Consider the following 24668-nt stretch of genomic DNA (forward strand, 5'->3'; position numbering starts at 1 on the left):
ATGGCAAAATACAATTAAAGGGCTAGATCCTAAAACGGCCGTGGAACGTTCGTTTTTTAGTGTTGATAACTCGAAGCTTATCACTCGATTTTCGAGTTATCGCGATTCAGTTGTAGCTAAAACCAGCCATGTGATGTAGAAAAGCGAATCAGAAGTCGAGTGAAGCCATTCGTAGCACATGTCCGCCCCCAAGCGCCCACCCAAGACTAGGCACCTGCCCTTGCCAAAGAGCCCGTGTTGAGTCTGCAGTTATTCGTCATTACTAATTAACAATGCCCAGCAGGTAGAGTTCACGCTTCGAACCAACCATTTCTCCAACTGTCAAGGAAATAAAGCGGGATAAAATGGCGCACAATTTACATCTTCCACCTTAACTGTCTCCCACATGGTGGGGGGATGAGTGATCTACCGATATGGCTGCCTTTGCTCTTTTCATTGTGTGTTTAGTTCAAGCCGCGAGCTTTTCTGCGCGATCACAGTTCTTTGATCCTGTTCTATTTGCGCAGAATGGTAATGGCGAATTGCCGGGTAAGTAAGTTTTGTTATGAATTTGTTTATTTATTTTGTTAAATATAGGTTATTGAACATTGTATCATTTAAAGTGCTGAATTTAGGTTATTTGAGACGCTATTTAATTTGTTATGAATACAATTCAATCTGATTTTATTTCATTGCCTTGCTATCTAAGCCTGTTCTTTGTTAAGTTTGTGTGCGTCGAAAAAAAAATCACTATAGAGTAAACGGTGGATATAAAGTAGCCAACGCTACTAAATTATTAGACAAATATTTGTGATTGGCAGATGGTCAGAGAAAATGTCAACAGAACATTTTAGGCTTCGTGTGCGCTGATTTTCAGTGCAAAACGATTTTTCAATCAATGTGTAATTGAGCAATTAGTTGTGCAATTTATGATATATGCTTCAACTATTAAAGCTATTCTAGAATAATTCCTTACGTCTGTTTATCTCCTTTGTGTTCTATGGTCACGTTTTTGCAGTGCAAAAAGGGTACATGCAAATTCTCAACTTATATCCCCATTACTCTCTTAACAGCTCCCCATCCCCGTTCACATGCCTACAAAATCCAAGATTAAATTGTTATAACGTTACCAATGAAGCAGTGCACGTTACACTGAATAGATTATCAATCAATCTATTTGGAAGGCCCGTTTCAGTTCAAGCTTCATAAGACGACTTGCATCTACTGATTTATTTGTGTTTAGAGCCTGTTCAATCCTCGTTGGATGAGCCACACATGACAGGCTCGTATAACGATGCTATAGAATCTCCAGACACACAGTCCAGGATTCACGCTCCTGTCTCTAACGCCGCAAGCATGGCAAAAGAAGACTCCACAACCTTTAACAGAGGTATGATTACAATGATGTTGATGATGATGATGATAATGTTTGTGTAACTCTGTGTAAAAAAAGGCAAATGAAAATATCTTGGAGTTTACAAATGTTATTAGCATATAAAACTCCGCAAGAACAAGCGATTTGATTCGTTGAGAAACTCGGAATAAAATGCAATATACCCTTCTAGGAGGTGGATATTTTCCTGCTCCCCGAAATAAAGCAAAATGGCGGATGTAAAAGCCGATTTGCAAGTGTTTCCTAAAAGAAAATTTATCTTAAGCTCATTTTATATACTATACTATTATGCCATTTCCATTTCGGCGGAAAGTGGCTTAAAAATATCTACCGAGAGCCTTCGGCTCTCGGTAGATATTTCGCCACTATCCACACCTCAATTGAAATGGTATAATTGTTAATTATCACTAGGTATAAGGAGTGGGCGTGAGGAGTGCGGAGAAAGTGTAAAAAGGATAAATATGTTACCTCTCATCTTCAGAGTATTATCTGAGAAAGCGATTGTCAGAAAGGTGTAAGGGAAGGGTCATTATTTATCTGGGGGGGGGGGGGGTGGGCTGCTAAGTTTATTTTTTTTCTGGGCTGCTAAGTTCATTTTTTTTACCACCAATCTGAAAAGTTATTAGGGGGGACTCTGACATGAATCGAAATTCGTAAATTCAGTGATGGAAGTTAATAAAACCTCAAAAGAACTCGTAAGATAAAAATAGTACACACTTTAGAGGATGATGTATATCAACGCCAGCCAAACGCAAGTCATGAAAGTGAAAGCAGAAGGCGCATCACATTAATTTCTTTATTTTTAGGGGGTGGGGGTTCTCCACAGAAAAATGTTGAAATTTCAGACTAGGAGGCTCGGAAATTGATCAATTAAAAAAAGAATAAGGCCCTCCTCTAAGGCCCTCCTCTAAACCCTGTATCAAAATTTGAGGCCTGCCCCTAAATCGACGCTCAAAAATCGCACCACCCCCCCCTTCCCCAAACATAGCAGCCCTCCCCCCCCCCCCCCGTTAAATAATGACCATGCCCTAATACAGTGATTGAACGACGAACACATATTTGGGGATTTGGGAGAGTAGCCGATTTAAAGTGGGTGAGGGCTTCTTTCAAAAACCATTAAAATAGCGAAATCACCACATACTGAATATGTGAATCAAGGATGAACATAGTTCCTTCAGTTGTGACCACAGAAAATATGAAAGATGGACTAGTCGTGCGTTTCTGAAATAACATCAAAAAAGAGATATTTTCATAGCCGTTTCTTACGCTGAATTAGCTTTTACTAGTCTAAAAGATGAAAGACGATTTACCAAACTTGGTTACAATTGATAATTCAATATTATATCAACTTACTTTAGACGTCCCAAACATTATGAGCATATTTACAGGTGTCCATTATGGCCGTTACACAAGCATATATACCATAAGCAAATCGTCTAACATTTGTCCATTCATCAATGGGGGATGCGAGCGCGCCTATGCCCACCTCTATCCAGGCGCGTGAAATAATCGTGTCACCGTTCCTGTAGATATCAAGCGAAGGCCTGGGCTTGTGTTGGAGCGATGGGATGGCCTTGATGGCTACGATATCAAGAACTTGGTTCAGAGCTCGCGTTTCCCTACTCTGCCAAACTATCTTGGCTACACGGATGCCTACACCGAGCCTCCGGACTGGGGCGACTCTTATGGCTCAAGGATAAGGGGCTACTTCGTACCACCATTGACGGGAGATTATATTTTTCAGTTGGGTGAGTATAGGAGCTGTTAATTACAATAAAGGGCTATTCATGTTGACGATGATGATTCCATTTATAATATTCATCCATTTTGATAAAATAATGATTTTGATGATGATGATCAAAACGACAGTTATTGTAAAATTTATGGCGATCATCGTGCTCGTGAACTGGTTGTCATGACGATTTGGCAGTCTTGATGATGATGATGATGGTAATGTTAGTGTTGATGTTGATGATGATGGTGATCTTAGTGTAATGATGATTGTAATGTTAGTGTTGGTGTTGATGAAAATGATGATAATGTTAGTGTTAGTGTTGGTGTTGATGATGATGGTAATGTTAGTGTTGGTGTTGATAACGGTGGTAATGTTAGTGTTGGTGTTGATGATGATGGTAATGTAGTGTTAGTGTTGTTGATGATTGTGGTAATGTAAGAGTTGGTGTTGATGATAATGATGATTTTAATGTTACTGTTGTTGATGATGATGATGTTGATGATGATGAAGATTATGACGTTTTTTTCAGCAAGTGACGCCCAGGGTCAGCTTTATATCAGCACCGACGAAAACCCCAAGAGGAAGGTCATGATAGCAGAAGTGTCCATGGATCACACAACAGAACCACACGAATACAACAAGTAGGTCGATCACACAACAGAACCACACGAATACAACAAGTAGGTCGATCACACAACAGAACCACACGAATACAACAAGTACGTCGATCACACAACAGAACCACACGAATATTCTTTATTAAACGGCTTATTAGAGAATGTTCTTGTCCCAGATACCGTGAGCAGACGTCGCAAGCCGTGTATCTCGATAAAGGAAAGTACTACTACACCGAGGTGCTTCACAAGGATCAGTTTCTTGCTGATCACGTGAACGTGAAGGTGAAGATGCCCGATGGGAAGGAGTACGACCCGATCCCTAAACAGTTCCTCTGGACCTTACCACCGCCTAAAAAGAAGCGTGAGTTACTTGACAATCGAAAAGACAAATAGTTTCTTACCAAATGTGCAGGTAAACTAAGATAATATCACTCACTTATCGGGGAGTCTCGTTATCATCAAGCTCAAGCTAGCGTTTTACTGGCTGTAGCATCTTTTTATCAAATCGAGAATCCAAAATCTAAAACTGAAATATATTTTCTCTAAAAGAAATGCCTATTGTCAAAAATTGACAATAATTTGCTCGATAAACTCCTGTATTCGACACTGATATTTTGATGTAATTGTTTGTACTCGGGAGATGGAAGAAGGATCTCTCACTGGATCGCTTCTTAGAGGTGCTTTTTCAAATCAAATTTACTTTAAGGTTGTTAGATGTGCTTTTTCAAAAAATGGTGCTTCCCTTTCACATCACAATATTACAGAAATTTTGCCGAAGTTTGTGCACACGGTTTATATAAGTTTGGTATAACTGCCTTTTTTTTCCTGCCAATGTAGGAAACCGAGCAAATAGAAAATTTAAGAGGAATGCTAGACCAGGTGCGAAAAAGTAAAGATTATCTTAGCAATCACATGAAGCCTGGAACAGCACAAAGTAAACTTTTGCGAGAATGTTGCGCTTATGCTGCTGGTATGCGCCATAAAATCGTAGATCAATGCAAATTATGCTATGTTGGTAATTTAAGTATGGCAAAGAGAGACAGAGTGAGGTATCAACAATAAAATATTAACAATAAATATAAGATGTGTATAAGGTAAAACTTGCAGACGAAACTGTAAGCAATGTAACACTAGTATACATCTTACAATTGTAATATGCGGCGATTAGTACCACCTCACAATACGCACCCATGTGCATAAATGACTTTTCCGAATTGCTTAATTGTAATTGGTGCTAGGGCTGATAAAGCGGCTCACCCGCAATGCAGAGGTAAACCATGTTATAGGGGCGCTGTTTGATAAAAGTTCATATTATTTAGCCATGTATTGCTGTGAATTTAGAATGCTTTCTAGCCTGAATCCAGAATTCTAGTATACTTGAACTTTTCTGAGAAGTACTTGCTTTCTAGCATTCAATATTTATTCTTGCTCTAGTCTAGTGTAATTAAGCTTATCTAAGAAGAGCGTGATTGTGTCCGCAGCGCCCGCCCCGGACCCCCTGATGTTAGTGAAGGTCGCCGCTAAGGCAGGTGCGCATGCGGGTGCCACTTTGGGCCAGAAGGAAGCCGCTGAAAAGGGTGCGCTCGCGGGCGCAAATGCAGGAGAGAAAGCAGGGATGAAAGCCGGGGCAGCCGCAGGTATGATACCAGTGGGGTGGGGTGGGTCCATCCACGTTAATATATTTAGGCAAGCCCTCTGGTACAGTAGATGAAACATACGACGACAGGGGTCAACATTTTTGCCGTACTGTGGCACTCTTACATTTGTTCTAAACATTTAACTCGAGAAAGGATACCTCGAGGGAAGAAAGAAGAGAAATTCGCACAAATGGTAATGAAATTATTTTCTTGTGTTTGATGATTTTTTTTAAAGTGATAAGGGTTTCAAATAATTCAAAACAAAAATAAAGCAACAGTGTCATGTAAGTCGTCCCGTGGACTCAAGATTCTCGACGCTTTGTTTTCTAGGAGCAATAGCTGCAAGAAAAGCCGCAACTAGAATCGCTATAAAGACCATACAAGAAGCACTACGGAACATCACCTTGAATCGCCACGTATTCAATATCTACACCGGAAATAGCTCCATGGCAACCGCAACCTCGACATCAAACGCAGCAGGGAATGCTACCGCTGGCGCGTCTGGCACGGCGGGGGGAGGTGCTACAGCAGGCGGGAATGGGACGGCCGGCGGAGGGGTAACGGGAACCCCAAACGTACTAAAACCTAAAGTATTTGTTACAAATAAACAGAAAGGGGGAGGGCAAACACCAGCAAAGGAGTATAAGCCTGTGTACGAGACAAAGAAAGGAGAGAACGCGCAGAATCTCGCAAAAAAATATGTCAACAGAAATGGCGCCGCAACTAAAGGTGAGAAGACATCGAGCCTGACCATTATTTAGCTAGCTAACTTAAAGGTTTCAATTGGCCAAGGTTTATTAAATATTTCTCTATTACAATCGAGAAGGAAGCTAGCTTGTCCTCCTTTCATCGCTATGTTGCTTCCAATTTAAATCGTAACCTCAGATAAACGTATTGTTGCATCTTAAATTTGCTAACCATAAAGGATGAGTGCATCAGTTTTCTGTGGGCCACGGTATAGCAAAAAATTAGGGGAGACATGAGCCTTTTCTTACTGCTCCATAACGTTGCTGCCTCTCTCAGCCTTGCATGATTTTTTATGTCTTTCAGTCGTTGTGGGTGCAATGTACATTATCCACTCTCTTAACATCCCTGCTACTCAAGAGTTCAAGAAGAACTTGTGTTGGCGCAGTACGTATGGTAACATGGTCCTGGGAAGGCGCTGCCAGGTGAGACAACCAGTAGAGTTGAGAGCTTGTAATAGGCCACCGCGACCTGCGGTAGCCGGCTGATCAGTCCGCTGTAATCAGCCCGCTAATAAGTCCGCTGTATATGAGTCCGCTGTAACGAGTCCATCCTTTTAATGCATGTCTTCACGTTACCCTAATGTCTCGAATAAGTGCTCAGAAAATTTCGAGTTTGTATTTCTGAAGGGGGAGAAAGAAGAGGGGTAATACATCTTTTCGTTTTTACGATACACCAAAAACTGGAAATCGACTCTGCCAAATTTTCGTCTTTAATAAGACTTCTTCAGGGCAGAAGTAGCCCTGAAGAAGTCTTATCAAAGACGAAAATTTGGCAGAGCCGATTTCCAGTTTTTGGTGTATTGTATTCATTGTTCTGGTACGAGATCGCGACAGTTTGGGCTTTTTGATTCTTTTCGTTTTTACGGATGCATATGCCGGGTGTAGTATAAATACAAAAAGGCCAAATAGTCGTGTTCGTGTACCAGAAGAATGAATACGATACACCAAAAACTGGAATTCGTCTTTAATAAGACTTCTTCAGGGCAGACTCAGTCCTGGGTTAGGTGATGCGAGAATATTATTTACATAAACATAAGAATAAATACTGTATCTACTGATACTTCTGCATGTACTATGAAAACCCTAAGCATTTTGTCAAATATTTGAATATTGTGATGTCTGCGTTTCTGTTGAATTCATGGCATTTAAAAATTAAATTGAATACTCTATGGAGCTCTTGGATATCTAACCGACTGCTTTTTAACTATTAGAGTAATATCGATACAATCATCAAGAAGTGAGGGGCTCCGCTTTAGGCAGTGTTTGAAAATGTCTAGTGTATTTATTATCATGTTATTATCATGTCTAGTATATTTATTATCATGTTATTATCATGTCTAGTGTATTTATTATCATGTTATTATCATGTCTAGTATATTTATTATCATGTTATTATCATGTCTATTATATTTATTATCATGTTCATGCAGGTGTGGATCGCTCGCAAGGGCTTTGTTGTGAGGGGAGACGGACAACAGACTGTTTCATGGGAATCTGCATGTCTTCCTGGCTACTACATTGTACAGAAGAATTATCACTACACTCTGGCGAAGATTGGAAGTACTAAGAAGTTCTGTGAGTGCTGTGCTCTTTATAACAATCACACAATCAACAAACAAGCCTGGTGGTGGCTTGTTTGTTGATTTTAAAGATTGGTTTGTTAGTTTATTTATTCTTAAAGACATACACCACGCCTTTTCCAACGCACTACACGACGTACTCCAGTGTACACCTACAGTCGAATAACGTGTGAGATGCATAGAGCGTGTTTAATAACTAGGGATGGAACCTTAAAACCTTTTTAATACACACATTATAGATAGTTTTTACATAAAAGATAGCTTAATGAATGACCTATGATTTTTATACATCCAGTAAACGAAGACAGTTTTATTGGTATAAACTATATAAATATCATGGGGTTCCACTAGAACGGGTCACACTGTAATGAGGTGCGTCTAATGGGTCCTAACTGTGTTCTTACCACTGGGCTACGCTGTACTTACGGTATCCCAATATTTTTCATTCTTTGTACAGATATTGATTCAACGTTTACGGCATTCCGAACTCTAAAGTTTCCAGAAGCCTTCATGTTTTCCTTACTGCGTAAGGGCTGGTTTGTGTGCGAGAGCCGCGAGACCAGCTTTCACGTGACCGACCTAGTGGCCCGGTATAATGAGCCAACAATCGCATGGCTTCAGCGGTGTTCCTTTGTAATTCGTCCTATCGAAGGAAGAGAGAGTGCTACAATGAACTGCTTTGAGGTCTTGAAAGTTTTCCAGTCCACCACGGCCGTGCCTATTACAAATGCGACAGTTGCAATGACAACCCCAACTACTCCGGCCCCAGAAAAGCCAGCGATTGCCAAAGTGGAGTACAGTAAGTCTGTAAAAAAAACATATATTGAAAAAAGAATAATATATTGATGACAAATTCATTATATATTTATATTTTTATATTCGCAGTGGTCTGTTTAAGGATAGAATTCATCAACGACGCCGGGTTACCATTCAGACTCCTCTCAAACCTCAAACCACAAGGGTACTACGTCTATGGGAAGGTTTTTGAGCTGAAATACGTACTGCCTAAAGCCACTGATACTGCACCCGAGGGGACGGCAACACAGGGAACTGTGGATAATGTAGATGTGGTAAAAGAAGCATTTGAAAAGAAGACAAATATTGGTAGAGATGCAAGAGTTCACGGGAACGACAGAACGATACGAAGTGTTACCCACAGTAGCCACCGACACAAACCTGCAGGAATGAAGATTTATTCGTCCAATGCAGACAAAAGACACAAGGAAAGGACAAAAGATGTTTCCAGGAAGAGCAATGTGCCCCAAAGAACATCATCAGATGGCCCAGTCGGAAAAGTTCTCGGTCAAATAGGACATTCAACTTATACAGCACAAGAAGAAATGCATGAACAAAAACCTTCAAGAAAAACAAATGTGGAACAAGTTTTGAAGGCGATTGCCCAGCCGACTTCAACCACATCGCAGAAGAAGGTTGTGACTGAGACCTTTCCACAGCCCAGGGATATGATCGGGAGTACAATGACCAAGATTATATTTAGCGCCATCGACCCGTCAAACGTGTATAACCTATTATTGAATGGCAGGAAAGCTGTTTCGGTAGTCATCGCTGAGAGATGTATTTTTGCCGTGCAAGTCGTAGTGCATGTGACCAAGAACCCGAAAACGAGTAAGTCATTAACGAGTACTACTATTAAACCGAAAACGAGTAAGTCATTAACGAGTACTACTATGAAACCGAAAACGAGTAAGTCATTAACGAGTACTACTATGAAACCGAAAACGTTTAAGTCATTAACGAGTACTACTATGAAACCGAAAACGAGTAAGTCATTAACGAGTACTACTATGAAACCGAAAACGAGTAAGACACTAACGTGTACTACTATGGACCCGAAAACGAGTAAGACACTAACGAGTACTACTATGAACGGACTCGAAAGCGAGTAAGACATTAACGAGTACTACTATGAAACCGAAAACGAGTAAGTCATTAACGAGTACTACTATGAAATCGAAAACCAGTAAGTCATTAACGAGTACTACTATGAAACCGAAAACGGGTAAGTCACTAACGAGTACTACTATGGACCCGAAAACGAGTAAGTCAATAACGAGTACTACTATGGACCCGAAAACGAGTAAGACACTAACGAGTACTACTATGCACCCGAAAACAAGTAAGACACTAACGAGTACTACTATGGACCCGAAAACAAGTAAGACACTAACGGACGGACTCGAAAGCGAGTAAGACATTAACGAGTACTACTATGGACCCGAAAACGAGTAAGTCACTAACGAGTTATACTATGTACCCGAAAACGAGTAAGTCATTAACGAGTACTACTATGGACCCGAAAACGAGTAAAACACTAACGAGTACTACTATCGACCCTAAAGCGAGTAAGACAATAACGAGTACTATTTTAGACCCGAAAATGAATAAGCCATTTCGAGTACTACTATAGACCCGAAAACGAGTGAGTCATTAACGAGTACTACCATGGACCCGAAAACGAGTAAGTCAATAACGAGTACTACTATGGACCCGAAAACGAGTAAGACACTAACGAGTACTACTATGAACCCGAAAACGAGTAAGTCACTAACGAATACTACTATGCACCCGAAAACAAGTAATACACTAACGAGTACTACTATGGACCCGAAAACAAGTAAGACACTAACGAGTACTACTATGGACGGACTCGAAAGCGAGTAAGACATTAACGAGTACTACTATGGACCCGAAAACGAGTAAGTCACTAACAAGTTATACTATGTACCCGAAAACGAGTAAGTCATTAACGAGTACTACTATGGACCCGAAAACGAGTAAAACACTAACGAGTACTACTATCGACCCTAAAGCGAGTAAGACAATAACGAGTACTATTTTAGACCCGAAAATGAATAAGCCATTTCGAGTACTACTATAGACCCGAAAACGAGTGAGTCATTAACGAGTACTACTATGGACCCGAAAACGAGTAAGACACTAACGAGTACTACTATATGGATCCGAAAACGAGTAAGACAATAACGAGTACTATTATATGGAACCGAAAGCGAGTAAATCACTAACGAGTACTACTATCGACCCGAAAACGAGTAAGTCACTAACGAGTACTACAATGGACCCGAAAACGAGTAAGTCACTAACGAGTGATACTCTGAGAAAACGTGAATAAGTGTATGATCAAGAAATTAGTCGTCTGCTGTACTAAACCTGGTTATTAGTGTCATTAAGTATTCCTGATCATTCAGATGAAGTTTCAAAGACTCATTAGTTGTGATAGATATAAAAACAAACGACCCGGGCTGCAATTTCCGAGGATACTCTGTGCTATTATTCGTTCTTAACCCGATATGATCGTGTTTCTTTTAATTTGTGTCTTTGCAGCAACTGCACCGCCGACAACACCGACAACACCCAAACCAACTACGCCAGCACCCCCGCCGCCACTTCCTCTAGCACCCGAGCCACCACCGCCACTTCCACCTCCGCCTCCACCCATACAGACCACTCGACCAACTGTACCTACCACCCCTACGACACAGGCCTCCACTACACGCCCTACCCCACCCCCTCCTACCTCGGCCTTGCCTCCACCTATACCTGCCACGCAAGTCCCGCCACCACCACTGCCTCCTCTACCGCCGCCACCTCCGCCTGTCCAGACTACGACGGCTCCGACTCTCCCTCCAGCAAGTAAGTACGCTGAATTAGTCAGGTTCGCTCCAACTACTTCGAGCTTTTGGAATAAAGAGGTCAGATGTAGACACCAGGAGCCTTAGCCTGCTCCAACGAAAAAAACACGCTGTGATTTGCTTTAACACTTTTATTCAAGATATGATGAATCGTCAACTGCCAATGCAGTCTCGGTTTCGAGTTCGGGAGACTTCATTTGTTGACTAGAACAAAAAAATAAAAGCTCAAAACTTGCATTCAAAGAGGTGGATTTACACCTGGACTGTTTATTGCAGCCGTGAAAAGCAGAATTTGAAAATAATAACAAGCGTAAATCCATTCACAAAAAAATACCTCTTCTCACCATTGCATACGGCGAATTAAGTTGCCTTTTTCTGGTGCCGGTTAGGCTACCAATGTTTGTATTTCATCGGTATTGTTTTGTCAAAAACCTCCACGTGACCTGCATTGACCAATGGAAACTCATCACTGAAATATGATTTAATAAATTTCATATTATAAGCTGTTTTAGTTATAAATTCTTCTGGTTCTGATTAATGGTTGTACACTCCTTAACAATTGGCTCCTGGCCGAATTCCATAACTAATGGCACTGTGAATATTTCTGATATTTCTAAGATGTATAAACATTGATAAACAAATTGATATCAGCATTATTTTGCACATGTTTAAAGGTTTTGTGCGTGGTCCTTAAACGTTCATGATCATGTTGTTACTTTTCCTTATCAAAGTTTTTGCAACTGATATTATTGTTTTCCTTTTTTTCAGTTATCATCATACCAGCTGGTAAGACAAAAATATTGTTAAAACACCAACAACAAAAACAAAAACAGACACAAGACACCAACGCAGACATTGAAACGCAAACAAGAATATAAACATAAAAAATCACAAACAAACAAAGTGTTATTTCAGTATTATCACAAACAACAAAGTATTATTAGTAAGAATACAATAGAATACAAAGTATTATTTCAGTAAGAACACTTTTGCTATTTTGGTTCCAGGCTGTATGCCAACACACGAGGGTACTTCAAATGGCGCGTGTTGCTTTTTCCCATTCACGTACAAGGGAGTTGAACAGAACCGGTGCATCCGCGCCGACAGAAACTTCAGATGGTGCGCTACCACCAAAAACTATGACAACGACAAAGAGTGGGGCTTCTGTCCACGTAAGACAATATTGCACTACGGAAAAACATATCAATTATATGCTTAATTTGGGAGGATGATCCAAATCCAGATGATGAAAACAGTACATTTTAAATGTTTTAAAAGACAACTGAAGGAGAGTCGAAGGAATACGGCTCTACGACTAGTTAATGATCATGGAACACACCGCTATACGACAAATATAAAAAAAAATCTAACAAGATTCATCTGCTGTAGTTGTACGTAGATTCTTCTTGATTTCCTTATGCATTAGAAACTAATAAAACAAAACTAGAAAAAGACTAGCGTCGTAATTACGGTAGAACTTTCTTACATGTTTTTTGCTTGTCTTTCCGCAAAGATTGTAACGTGGCGCATGGAGGTACTGCTGGCGGCGACTGCTGCCACTTTCCATTCATTTACAAAAGCAAAGTCTACCAGAAGTGCATCAGAGACAGCAACGGAAAACCTTGGTGCGCGACGACATACAACTTCGATCTAGACCAGAAGTGGGGATATTGCGGAGGTAATTATTCTAGCGGTATCATTGTCATGTGAATAAAATCACCTTTGCCATCGTTTATTGCTTTAATGCCGTTTACGTTTGTGTAATAACTTATTTGACTACAACCTCAGTTTTGTACTCTGCGTTCCCTATTTTGTTTAAAGTCCATATAACCTTTCAGGATTGATAGATTTGGTTGATTCACTATATTTTTATCTTCCAAATGGTATGTGGTTCGTATGGATACCATATAACACGCCTTCGATCAATGTGTGGTAACAAGTTTTGGATCACTTTACCTATCTGCAAAACGTAGGACGATACCATCATCTTTATACCTGGTAGTCAACTGATTATTGAATTTCAGGAAACAAACCTTCAAAATTTAGCAAAAATCTTATAGTTTGGGAGCTGTTTTTGCATTTTGCACGCGCTCTGCATGCGCAATCTAGGATGACGGCATTCCATCGAGCGCGCGCTGTCTTTGAAATCTACAAAAAAACATTATTTCATATTTTCTTTTTTCACATATAATTTTATGCTTTAAAGGGTTTTCGCTTCATAGTGGGTTGCATTGCAATACAAAACTCCACGATAATATTTTGTGACATTTTTGTCTCAGAATTTAAACGGATTTAAGGAAAATGCGCTGTTTTAGGTTTTTCCGCCAAAACTTGAAATTATACACTCCATTCAATCTCCTTTCGCGCGCCCAGGAAAATGTTCAAAGCGCTATAGAAAATTTAAATTTCAATCAAACTCAACTTTCTTTTAAGAATTTGAAAGCTTATCTATGCTTCTTTTTCCTAGACTGCTGAAGTAAAAGGTTATAAGAACTTTAAGAAATCAACTTTATTTTCCAGTGACTTATTTGAAAACATTTTGTACCCAGATACATTGTCATGCAAACGTCTAATTAAGCCGACGAAAGTTTGCACTTGGGGCTCAATTCCAATCTGGTAGTAAACCATTTTGAGAAACATAATGCACACAATGAGATAAAAATAGAACTTAATATCGTCGTAGAAAACATAACAGGTTTTACCTTCATCTGGGTTATATCGTCGGGGGGGGACATTAAGAAAATATTCTGGGCACAAGCACGTTCCTACTGATCTTTCCTACTGATTTTTCCACTGCTACGGCCCTGAAATATGGAAGAAGAAAGTAAAGATCTTCTGGGAGAGAAAATGTAAATGCAGATAGGCAATGCCACATTACATACATAGACGGCGGAAAAAAATATTATCAGGAAATAGAGTGGGAGCACTAATTGGGCTGTTATAGCTGTTTTATTTTAAGCAGACGATTATTTTTATTAGGGAGGGGTGGAGAGCATTCTCTATCTGACCTTACCTGATTTTTTGGTACAACTTCCGCCTAGGAATCAATACTCAATTTAAAACGGGACTATTGATTGGAATGCATTTTTGGGGCAACATGACGTTCCGTCTACTTCATTGCTTTGTCCAGCAGTACACAAAATCTATTTTTGTAAAACCTTTTGATAACAAAGATCCTCCAGAGCTTGCTGGCCTTAATTGAGGAGGAGGAAAGCCGTGTTCTGAGGCCCTTTAATGCATTCCACTCAATACCCGGCCATAAGACATTTTCCTCCTCCTCCAGGGCCAACCCATGCCATCAAAACACCCCTTCCACCACCACCGCCGCCTCCAACAGAAATACCACCAGCACAAGAAACATTTGAAAGTTCTCCTCCATGTCCATCGCCATGCTCTGTCATTTGCCTTCCCAACTGCCCTGCATCGTGTTGCAGCGGGCATCACAAGTCTGCTGTGTTAACTCCTCAGAGAAATATTGGAGACATTGGTACTTGCTCCATAATGTGTAAAAGATCCTGTGAAGAAGGATGCCCAGAACAATGTTGTCAAAATGGCTGCCCAGTGGAATGTTTGTCTTCTTGCAAACCACATTGCCCACCAAGGTGTTGTTTCACAGTGCTTATTCCAATAGCAGATAATCAAAGTGTTAAGGAAAAATGTCCTGCTGTGTGTAAAGAAACTTGTAAGCCAGAGTGTCCTTTATCCTGCTGTCTCAAGGATGCCAGGGGCTGCCCAGCAATTTGTGTCGAGGACTGTAAACCTGGCTGTCCACCGGAATGCTGCTTCGCTGTCTTGAAACCCATTCAAGAGAACCGGGAGCATTCTCAATCTTGCCCTAAAATATGCTTTACGTCATGTAAACCAAGTTGTCCTGTGCATTGCTGCTCAGAACACTCAAATGCCTGCCCTCAAGAATGCTCGACTGATAATTGTAAACCGAGTTGTCCTTCAGAGTGCTGTCTCACCGTTTTAACTCCATTAAAGGAAAACAAATCTCATCAAGAAGAATGCCCTGCAGTGTGTTCTGAATCATGTAAACCAGATTGCCCTATCAAATGTTGCTCTAACGCGTTATCTAGTTGTCCTCAATCGTGCTCTGGAGACCATTGTGGGGCGGAGTGCCCTACACAATGCTGTTTACTAGCAGATAACGGACAACACAGCTCTACAGCTTCTTGTCCATCGGCATGCTCACCAAGCGGCTGCAATCCTGATTGCCCTGCAAGATGTTGCATCACGGTACTTCAACCACTCAATGAGAAACACAACACAACAGCTGAATGCCCCTCGGAATGTTCCGAGACCTGTAAACCTGAGTGTCCAGTAAAATGTTGCACTGGTGAATGCCCTGCAGGCTGCTTACCCAGCAACTGCAAACCAGATTGCCCTTCAAAATGCTGCCTAACGATTCTTGAGCCTCTCCAGGAGGGACCTAATGCAACGGCTTATTGTCCTTCTGATTGTTTTGAGTCCTGTAAGCCTAACTGCCCAATGAAATGCTGCCCAGCTACTGCTATCAAATGCCCAGTTGGCTGCTCAGAACATTCCTGTGAGCCAGAATGTCCGTCTAAATGCTGTATGAAAGTTTTACCGCCCACCACACTAGGACAAAATACAGCTAATTCCTTATGTCCTGTTTATTGCTTGACGTCCTGTAAACCGGACTGTCCCATTAAATGCTGTACAAAACTTTCGAGCAGCTGTCCGGCGGACTGCTCGCCACAAAACTGCAAGTCATCTTGTCCTTCGATATGTTGCATAACGATCCGAGGTTCAGCAAAAGAAGAACAGCAGAATGCGTTTGAATGCCCTGTGAAGTGTTTGACATCCTGCGAGCCCGAGTGCCCTGTCAGGTGCTGCTCTGGATCACAAACACTTGATCTTGGGGTCTCGAAAACCTGTCCTTCTTGGTGTTCTGTGTCATCCTGTAAACCAGATTGCCCAGCTAGATGTTGCACGACTGAGCCACTGTCAGCATGCCCAGCTACATGCTCGCCAGACTCTTGTAGGCCTGAATGTCCATTGATATGCTGCTCTGTTTGCCCACCAAACTGTTCTGCCCAATCCTGTGGCAACTTCTGTCCGCCTAAATGCTGCACCTCGCAGCTAAGCAAAGACAGGCAAAAAGAATGCCAAGAATCGTGCCCAAAAGTATGTGGACCCGGTTGCCCAGTGCAATGCTGCAGTGACCTGAACATCTGTCCTGCGAACTGTACTGGCTCAGCATGCAAACCAGGATGCATTACAATAGAAGACTCTGTCACTGTTTCTTTAGGAAACGACAAACTGTGTCCTGAAGCGTGCTTAACAAAGTGTCTTCCGAGCTGCCCAAGTACATGCTGCATTAAAAACAGTCCACCTGTTGTCTGCCCAAAATCATGCGAAACGACATGTACTCCTGACTGTCCTGTCATGTGTTGCAAGAACAGTAGTCCGGCTACTGAGTGTCCTACAATATGTGCATCGAAATGCATTTCCAAATGCCCAGAGAAATGTTGCAAACAACCAGAGCCACAACCAGCACTACTATCAACAACACCAACGCCACCACCACCACCTAAACCGCATCAACAACAGCAGCAACCAACATGCTCAACTTCATGTTTGACACTGTGTACTCCGGATTGTCCAAAAAAGTGTTGTTCAAAGCCGACAAAAGTGGGAAGTGCACCCACTCCCTCACAGTGTCCCTCGTCCTGCCTTTTGGCCTGTCAGCCCAGCTGCCCTATGGAATGTTGTCTGGCTGCGTTTACTTCTAAGCCAGTGGAAGTGAAGCCAACTTCTTTACAACAAGAGTGCCCACCCGGGTGCCCTAAGAACTGTGAACCGTCTTGTCCTGTACGGTGTTGCTCTATGGTCATATCATATGACAAGAAAAATGTAATACACGCCAAGAAGCAAAATATACCTAACAGACATAGAAAGCATCATAGGCCATAAAGATTATTTCAGCCGCCATATCAATTTTGTAGATTCTTAACGTCAAGATAAAAAATCTCTTTGAATAAAATTTTTGATTTGGAAATAAAATGTTTTTTGTCATATTTGCTTTTTCAGATAAAATGTGTATCAACATACATCAACAGATGCTATTAAAATATTATAAATGGGAAGGGGTTGGCTCAGTGACAAAGGGGAAGGGGGTACGTTTTTTAATTAAACATGGCATTCTGGCAGCCCAAAGGTGGCTGCCTCCACTACTTCTCTAGCCACATCGGCTCCATAGACTATTTGTAAATAGAAATATTGAGATGTCAAATATCCTAGTTAAACGAATAATCTTCAATGAGCGTTAACAATTTAATCGAAAAGATTTAATCGCAAGAACAGCCGCATGAACAATCAGTCAATGTACTTTGTTAGATGTTTGTTTTCTTGGAATCGCGGCTCCGCGTTAAAAACATTTTTTTTCAAACAGTGCAACTCAAAACAATAACTGCTATTGAGCAATTAGAAGACCTTACATCTTTGCGTAAACAGAGTAGTTTCCCAATCTCTAGGAACTCTTTTGCTACGACCAATGGCTACCCCTTCGAAACGTTTGCAAAACTCCTCTGTAGGGGCTTTAAAAATAACATTTCAGCTTCGTGTTAATTTGATTCAAATATTGCCGTTTGAGATTCTAAAAGGCAATTGGATAATTACTAGAAAATGGGTTAGTGTGGCTACACTAGGTTGTCTCTCTAAAATATATTTTCGTCAAAATATATCCTTTTTCTTATTTTCTTTCAGGCCATGCTCCAGGGTCTATACCAGGACTTGTCCTCCCTCCCCTCCCTGCCTGCACCGACTCCTGCAAGGGCAGCTGTGTGGATTCCTGTCCAGACTATTGCTGCACATGGAAGGGTAACCAAGTCCAGATGGCCCATCCACCGCACCCTGTTCCCACTTGCCCTCCATCATGTAACCTGATCTGCCGGCCGGACTGTATGATTAAGTGTTGTTCAGGATCCAAACTCGTTCAAATCGACGTAAGCCCTCGTAAGAGAACCCAAAAGTCGTGCCCTCAGCCATGCCGCAGGTCTTGCAATCCTGAGTGTCCAGTTGAATGCTGTTCGGAGAAAGAGATCGAGAAGTTTGGATTGAGATTTTCTAATCCCTCGCCTAGGATGATAGATTGTTCTCCGGTGTGTATACAATCATGTACCCCAGATTGTCCTCCGAAATGTTGCACAGGTACGCAAGCACCAAGCGATGCTACAAGAGAAAATACACATACAAGCGCATGCCCTGCTTTCTGTGTGTTAACCTGTAATTCGACATGCCCTTTAACATGCTGCCAGGAAAAGGCTCAAGCTCCGTCTAAAGTTGATGAGGATATTCACGTTGCAAGATGCCCTGTAATTTGCGCAAAAGTCTGTGAACCAGACTGTCCCGTTAAATGCTGTTCCGCTCTCGCTAAACAAGTATCAATACTTGTTCACAATAGTAGGAAGCTTATATGTCCAAGCCATTGCGAAAAATCATGCGAGCCCGACTGTCCCATACGGTGCTGTCCAAACAGCCCGAGGCATGTGTCAATCATTGTGAATTCAGAACCGAAGCCTGAATCTTGCCCTTCTTACTGCAGCAAGGACTGTAGGCCACCATGTCCACTAAAATGCTGCGAGGAGCCAGGGGCTCCAAAACCTGTTACAATACTAATTGACTCTGATTCTAAAAACACGTGCCCGAAGATTTGTGCCCAAGAATGTAAACCATACTGCCCCGTGAAATGCTGTGAAAGTTCTACAGCCCCAAGCACTAAAGAATATTCTACTGATGAATGTCCGGAAATTTGTTCTCACAACTGTTTGCCATTTTGTCCTGTAAAGTGCTGCGCAGTTGTTGTCCCGTCCAATCAGGCAGAAGCTACGCACTCATCTTGTCCGTCGGTGTGTTCCACTACGTGTCTTCCATTCTGTCCATCAAAATGCTGCACATCCTCCACCGTCACTCCTGTTCAACCAACAACTTCGTCTTGTCCTGCCATATGCATTCAAGTATGTAAGCCCGACTGTCCAATAAGGTGCTGTCCCGAATTGACGTCTCCTTCGGTAAAAACAGGCACAGTCACTCCATGTCCTGCCACATGCGCTGTGTCATGCAAACCCTTTTGCCCAATAAGATGCTGCCCTGAGAGAATAACAAACAGCGTTCAACCTGCAACACCAACGGGTGCTATGATATGCCCGGCCGCATGTGCACAGTCTTGTCAACCAGAATGCCCAATACGGTGCTGCCAGTCTTCACAATCTTGTCCAACCTACTGTGCGACAAGCTGCCTTTCTTTATGTCCAATGAAATGTTGCAAAACCACTACACCAAGTACTGCTGCCGTTACTTCGACAACAAATGGAATCTGTCCTTTAGGTTGCCTAGCAGTTTGCACTCCTAACTGTCCTGTCAAGTGCTGCTCATTCTCGACAACTCCAATACCACTTACAACGGCAATGACTTGTCCTCCGGGGTGTTCCGTCTATTGTATGCCAAACTGCCCATTGCGATGCTGCTCTTCATTTATGGAGTCAACTCACTCTACTACTGTTATGGCACCAACAAAGCGACCCTGTCCAGCAGTCTGTGCATCTTCCTGCGTGCCAATGTGTCCAATAGAGTGCTGCTTCGATATATCAATCACAAAGTTAAACGGTGGAGCGGCTATTCAACAAGGGACATCTCAGCAATCACAACCCTTACAGCCTCTAGCCCCACCCCCATTTACACTTCCACCACCCACCCCTCCTGCTCCTTCCTCAATTCAAGCCAGTCAGCCCGTAGAGGCTCCGATACAGGAGGTAGCTCGTCAGCCATTGCCATACTCACCACCGCCTCCTGAATATCCCCTACCGCAACCGTCCTCTTACCCATACCCATCACCCCTCCAACCACCACCAGCCCTACCACCTCCACAATCACCTCCGCCACCAGCAGCACCACTAGCTCCACCACCACCATCACCACCCCCACCCCCACCCCCACCACCACCACCACCACCACCACCACCACCCCCACCCCCACCCCCACCACCACCACCACCACCACCACCACCCCCACCCCCACCACCACCACCACCACCACCACCACCACCACCACCATTACCACCACCACCACCACCACCACCACCACCACCACTAGTGCCTTCACAGCAACCACTGCCTCCACAACTGCAATCACCTACTGTAACACCTCTTTTTTCTCCTTTTGCTGCACCAGAACCACAGTTATCGCCACAACTTCCGCTCACTTCTGGCTCTCTACAACAATCTTTACCACCTCCACCTCCCCAACCGCCTCCACCGCCCTCATCACTTCCTCCTACGCCGCCCATTCAATACCCACTATCTTCTTCAATTTCGCTACTATCCGCCATACATCTTCCAGCTCCTCCTCTTCCTTCATATATTGCTCCCCCGCCACCATCCCAAGACTCCGAACCCTGCCCGCCTTCGTGCGCCCACGACTGTACAGCGGCATGCCCCATACGATGCTGCACAGACCTTCTCACCATCAGGCCGGAAGAGCTGGAATCTGATACAGACCCAATCCCCTCAGTGGCTTTAACGTCCAAACCTGCAGGGACAACAAGAACAGCTCCTTGTCCAGAAATCTGCTCTGAAATTTGTCTTCCGAGTTGTCCTCCTGAATGCTGTGTGACAGCCGAGGCAAAAGCGACAACTCGCCACACACTAACATACAACACAAATATTCCCTGCCCTGAAGGTTGTTTGATAAAATGCTATAAGACATGCCCCCAGCAATGCTGCAAAGGCATCAACAGACAGTTGCCAATCGTGAAATTTCACACGCCGTTGACACTAGCTCAACAATTGCGGAAGCCACAACTTCGATTGCAGTTGTTAAGAAAAAAGCCTTTAAGGCCGTTAGCGAGGCATGGGATCGCAGGAAGTAAGTTGCGACATATGCCGAGACAAGGACCACTTTTGAAGAAGTCTGCGGCGCTACCTCTGTCTTACTGGAGCGATCACAATTTAATCAGCTCGAGATCCAAAGTGATCTGCCCGCAGGAATGCAAAGTGTTTTGTCACGCTGGTTGTGGTCCGGGGTGTTGCAGAACGGGACGATCTGTACAAGGAGCTGAGTCAAAGAGCACGGATGACGTCACAAGGGCTAAACATTAAGCAAAGTCACAAAGTAGCCATGTAAGTAAAAGCGGTGTGTCTTATGTAATTATGTTATCATGATTTCAGAAAAACAATTCCCCCGCCCATGTTTCCAGACTTTCCTCTTGTAGGGAGGGAGAAAGTGGGATCTTTTCTGGGTTCACTCAACGAGCACGACACCTTTAGGGACTTAGTGGGATTGTTAGGTTCTTGTTACTAGGGAATTAAGTGGGTAAGCCAGATTCTTGTTACTGGGGAATTAAGTGGGTAAGTCAAGTTCTTGTTGCTAGGGAATTAAGTGGGTAAGTCAGGTTTTTGTTGCTACGAAAACAATCTTACATTCCAGATAGTGTAAATAAGTATACTCTGCGAGAATAGGGAATCAGAAGACTCGCACAACACAGTGTCCACTTAATCCGGGAGCCAGTGGACAGAAAGAGGGTTAAACACAAATTGGTTTACTTTATAAGGTTTTCTTTATTCATCACATATGATTGCTTGAATGTCGGTGAGGCAGTGTTTTGTAAAAATGGGCAAGTGGATCAACCTTTAAAATAAGTGAAATAACGCTTTGGATTTTAAAGTCGTATTTCTAAATGAAATCGCTATTAAAAGTTATGTTTGCGAAGATGATTAGAATCAAACCATCTAGAAATGTTTATTTATCAGGTGAATGGTTTGAAATCTGGCTAGCTTCAGTCAACCAGTGATTTAAGGGATATAAAGGCAACTCTTCCATGATTTATTTGGTGATTCTTTTGTTATTCATTAGCTTTAAATCTCTGAAAGAGGTGTAGAACTAAGCGTTTCAACGCTTAGATTATTGAAAATAAACATCTCTCGTTTTAACCGATCATATCGTCACTTTAGTACTGCACGTTCGTTCGTCGAGATTTATTTCGCCCCCGCCTCCAAGCTCATTAATAGCAGTCGCTCGAGATTGTAGCCATATAGAGCGAGTAGGGGAAATTTAAACGTGACGATTTGGGAGGACTGTCCCAAATGACAGTCTCTACTGCCGTCCGCACATAAACTTATATTTACGTTACTTTAACAATGGAAGTCAAAACTTGGTCAGCTCTCAAAGTAAACAAACATTTGTTTTCGAGTCACTGGCTCCCTTATTAAACTTTAGGATTTAAATGCCATAATCGATGGAAATACTTTGACTTCCACAGAAACGACGAACTAGTAAATTGCCACCAGCTTCAAGGAGAGAACGGCACACGCACCTGCCAGCCATACATACATACTGCGGAAGGTAGAATTAGAAAGTCAAATGTAAACATATCATACCTCGTTATGCCAGCCATATATACATACGAAAGTAGAATAAATAAGTCAAATGCAAACATATCATAGCAAATGAGACGTTATCATATTTGTCTTTTTTTAACAAATGGCCAACATGTAAAAAAAAAATATGTAATCAAAGCTAAGTAAAAAAAGCTAAGAATCAGAGACTGGATTGCGGTTTAAGACATTTCAATTTCAGGGGCGTACACAGGATTTTAACAAGTTGCAGTCAGAGCATTCAGAAGCTGAATGAGGGCGTGGCCCCTCATCCCGCATCCCCGTGAAGATTTCATAGCTCCCGCTTTTGGGCTTGAAATTGGCGTCAATGCGTCAGACTTTTGAGAATATTACACGATCCTCTGTCATCCTCGATCTGAAGTAGGACTTCAGTCGTCGCGTGGCACTGAACGACATAACAATATGTTTGGAAATCATCTGTAGACTACCATGATTAAGAAAATTATAGTTTTTTTTATCCTCATCATATATATAAAACTACGTACATAAAAATGAATTAGTAAACATTTGATATTTTCCCCTCCTTATGCAAATAAGATCGCCAATTTTTTTTGTAGTCCAGTGACTGCAGGCCTATAGGCTGGGTACACCCCTGAATTTGGTGAAACACTCTAAAAACAACTCACTAGCCTGTCTAGGAAAGGTAAGCGATCGAAAACGAAGCGAATGCTATAAATCTTGTAGTTCCCGGATATTCGCCCTCGCTCCTTCCAACCAAATATTCATGATTCTCACTTCAGTTCGTTTTTTGATAAGTACAAACCCTTGCCTTGTGAGTTGTTATAGGAGTTATGTCTCCCCTCTATGTTATTCGCTTTACGAGGCTAAAGCATTCTTTAGAGCATTCAGATAATCAGATAACTTATAGTGAATCCTACTTGTGAAATCCAAATATCACCAATCACCAATGCTTGAGTTTTATGACAAAAGGTAGTGGATGAAATACATTTCCGCGTGAATGGGGCATTGCAGGATTTTTGTGATAATGATTATAAAATACTTTTCTGGTAAGCACTTGGTGAAATGTGAAAAGCTGGCATAACTTATTTGTATATTATAACATTAAATATTTTTCTGATAAAACAACGTTGTGAACGTTTTATTGATTGCAGTGGTCCTTGTGACCACAGGGAGCCCGACTAGTCGGACAATAGACATCTATGTGCGACATCATGGTTTCGTATGACATGTGTATAAAATCCCCTAAAACGGCTTTTCAATGCACATTAAAATTATTTAAATAAGCAGGGGGTTCTTTCTTCTTATAAAACTCCTTCCTAGCAAAATAGGTGATTTTTCATTCTCTTGCAAATTTGAAACAGTATAAGCACTCTATACATTAGTTATCAAGAGATCACTCCCAAGGGTATACGAGGAACTCGATTGCCAACAGTTTTCTGCTGCAGGGAAATCAACCCAACACGCAATCGCCTATATTATTCACCTAGCCCTAAACTATATTATTCACCTAGCCCTAAACTATATTATTCACCTAGCCCTAAACTATATTATTCACCTAGCCCTAAACTATATTATTCACCTAGCCCTAAACTATATTATTCACCTAGCCCTAAACTATATTATTCACCTAGCCCTAAACTATATTATTCACCTAGCCCTAAACTATATTATTCACCTAGCCCTAAACTATATTATTCACCTAGCCCTAGAGGCTTTGGACAATGGTAGTTGTAGTATAAACCTCTTTTTTGCGGATTTTAAAAAAGGTTTCGACCTTATTGACCATCACGTTCTTCGTCGCAAACTGAGTAGTTTTAATTTACACCCATGTCTTGTTAGGTGGATTGCTGCTTTCCTCCAAGACCGTTCGCAATCAGTTCGCATAGGCTCTGCTTCATCGGTTGTTCGCTACCTTAATGGAGGAATTCCCCA

The 24668-nt window shown here is 42.0% G+C and overlaps 1 protein-coding gene across 2 annotated transcripts; it reads left to right on the forward strand.

Moving 5' to 3' along the window:
- The first annotated feature begins 274 nt into the window (after positions 1 to 274).
- On the forward strand, positions 275 to 22794 carry LOC5503106. Of its 2 annotated transcripts, XM_048731475.1 has the most exons (17): positions 277 to 528; positions 1223 to 1369; positions 2902 to 3120; positions 3637 to 3748; positions 3901 to 4085; positions 5206 to 5361; positions 5692 to 6090; positions 6412 to 6530; positions 7538 to 7682; positions 8145 to 8486; positions 8573 to 9313; positions 11051 to 11359; positions 12127 to 12144; positions 12366 to 12530; positions 12872 to 13036; positions 18091 to 21500; positions 22640 to 22794. In XM_048731475.1, the coding sequence occupies exons 1-16, from the start codon at positions 414 to 416 to the stop codon at positions 21477 to 21479; spliced, it is 6726 nt and encodes a 2241-aa protein (XP_048587432.1). In that variant the 5' UTR covers positions 277 to 413; the 3' UTR covers positions 21480 to 21500; positions 22640 to 22794. The 2 variants fall into 2 exon arrangements, with proteins under 2 accessions (XP_032227275.2, XP_048587432.1); XM_032371384.2 differs by lacking the exons at positions 18091 to 21500; positions 22640 to 22794 and adding an exon at positions 14642 to 17388 and having other exon boundaries at positions 275 to 528.
- The last annotated feature ends 1874 nt before the right edge of the window (positions 22795 to 24668 follow it).

Source organism: Nematostella vectensis, chromosome 8, assembly GCF_932526225.1.
Source record: "Nematostella vectensis chromosome 8, jaNemVect1.1, whole genome shotgun sequence".
In the NCBI taxonomy this organism is placed as follows: domain Eukaryota; kingdom Metazoa; phylum Cnidaria; class Anthozoa; order Actiniaria; family Edwardsiidae; genus Nematostella; species Nematostella vectensis.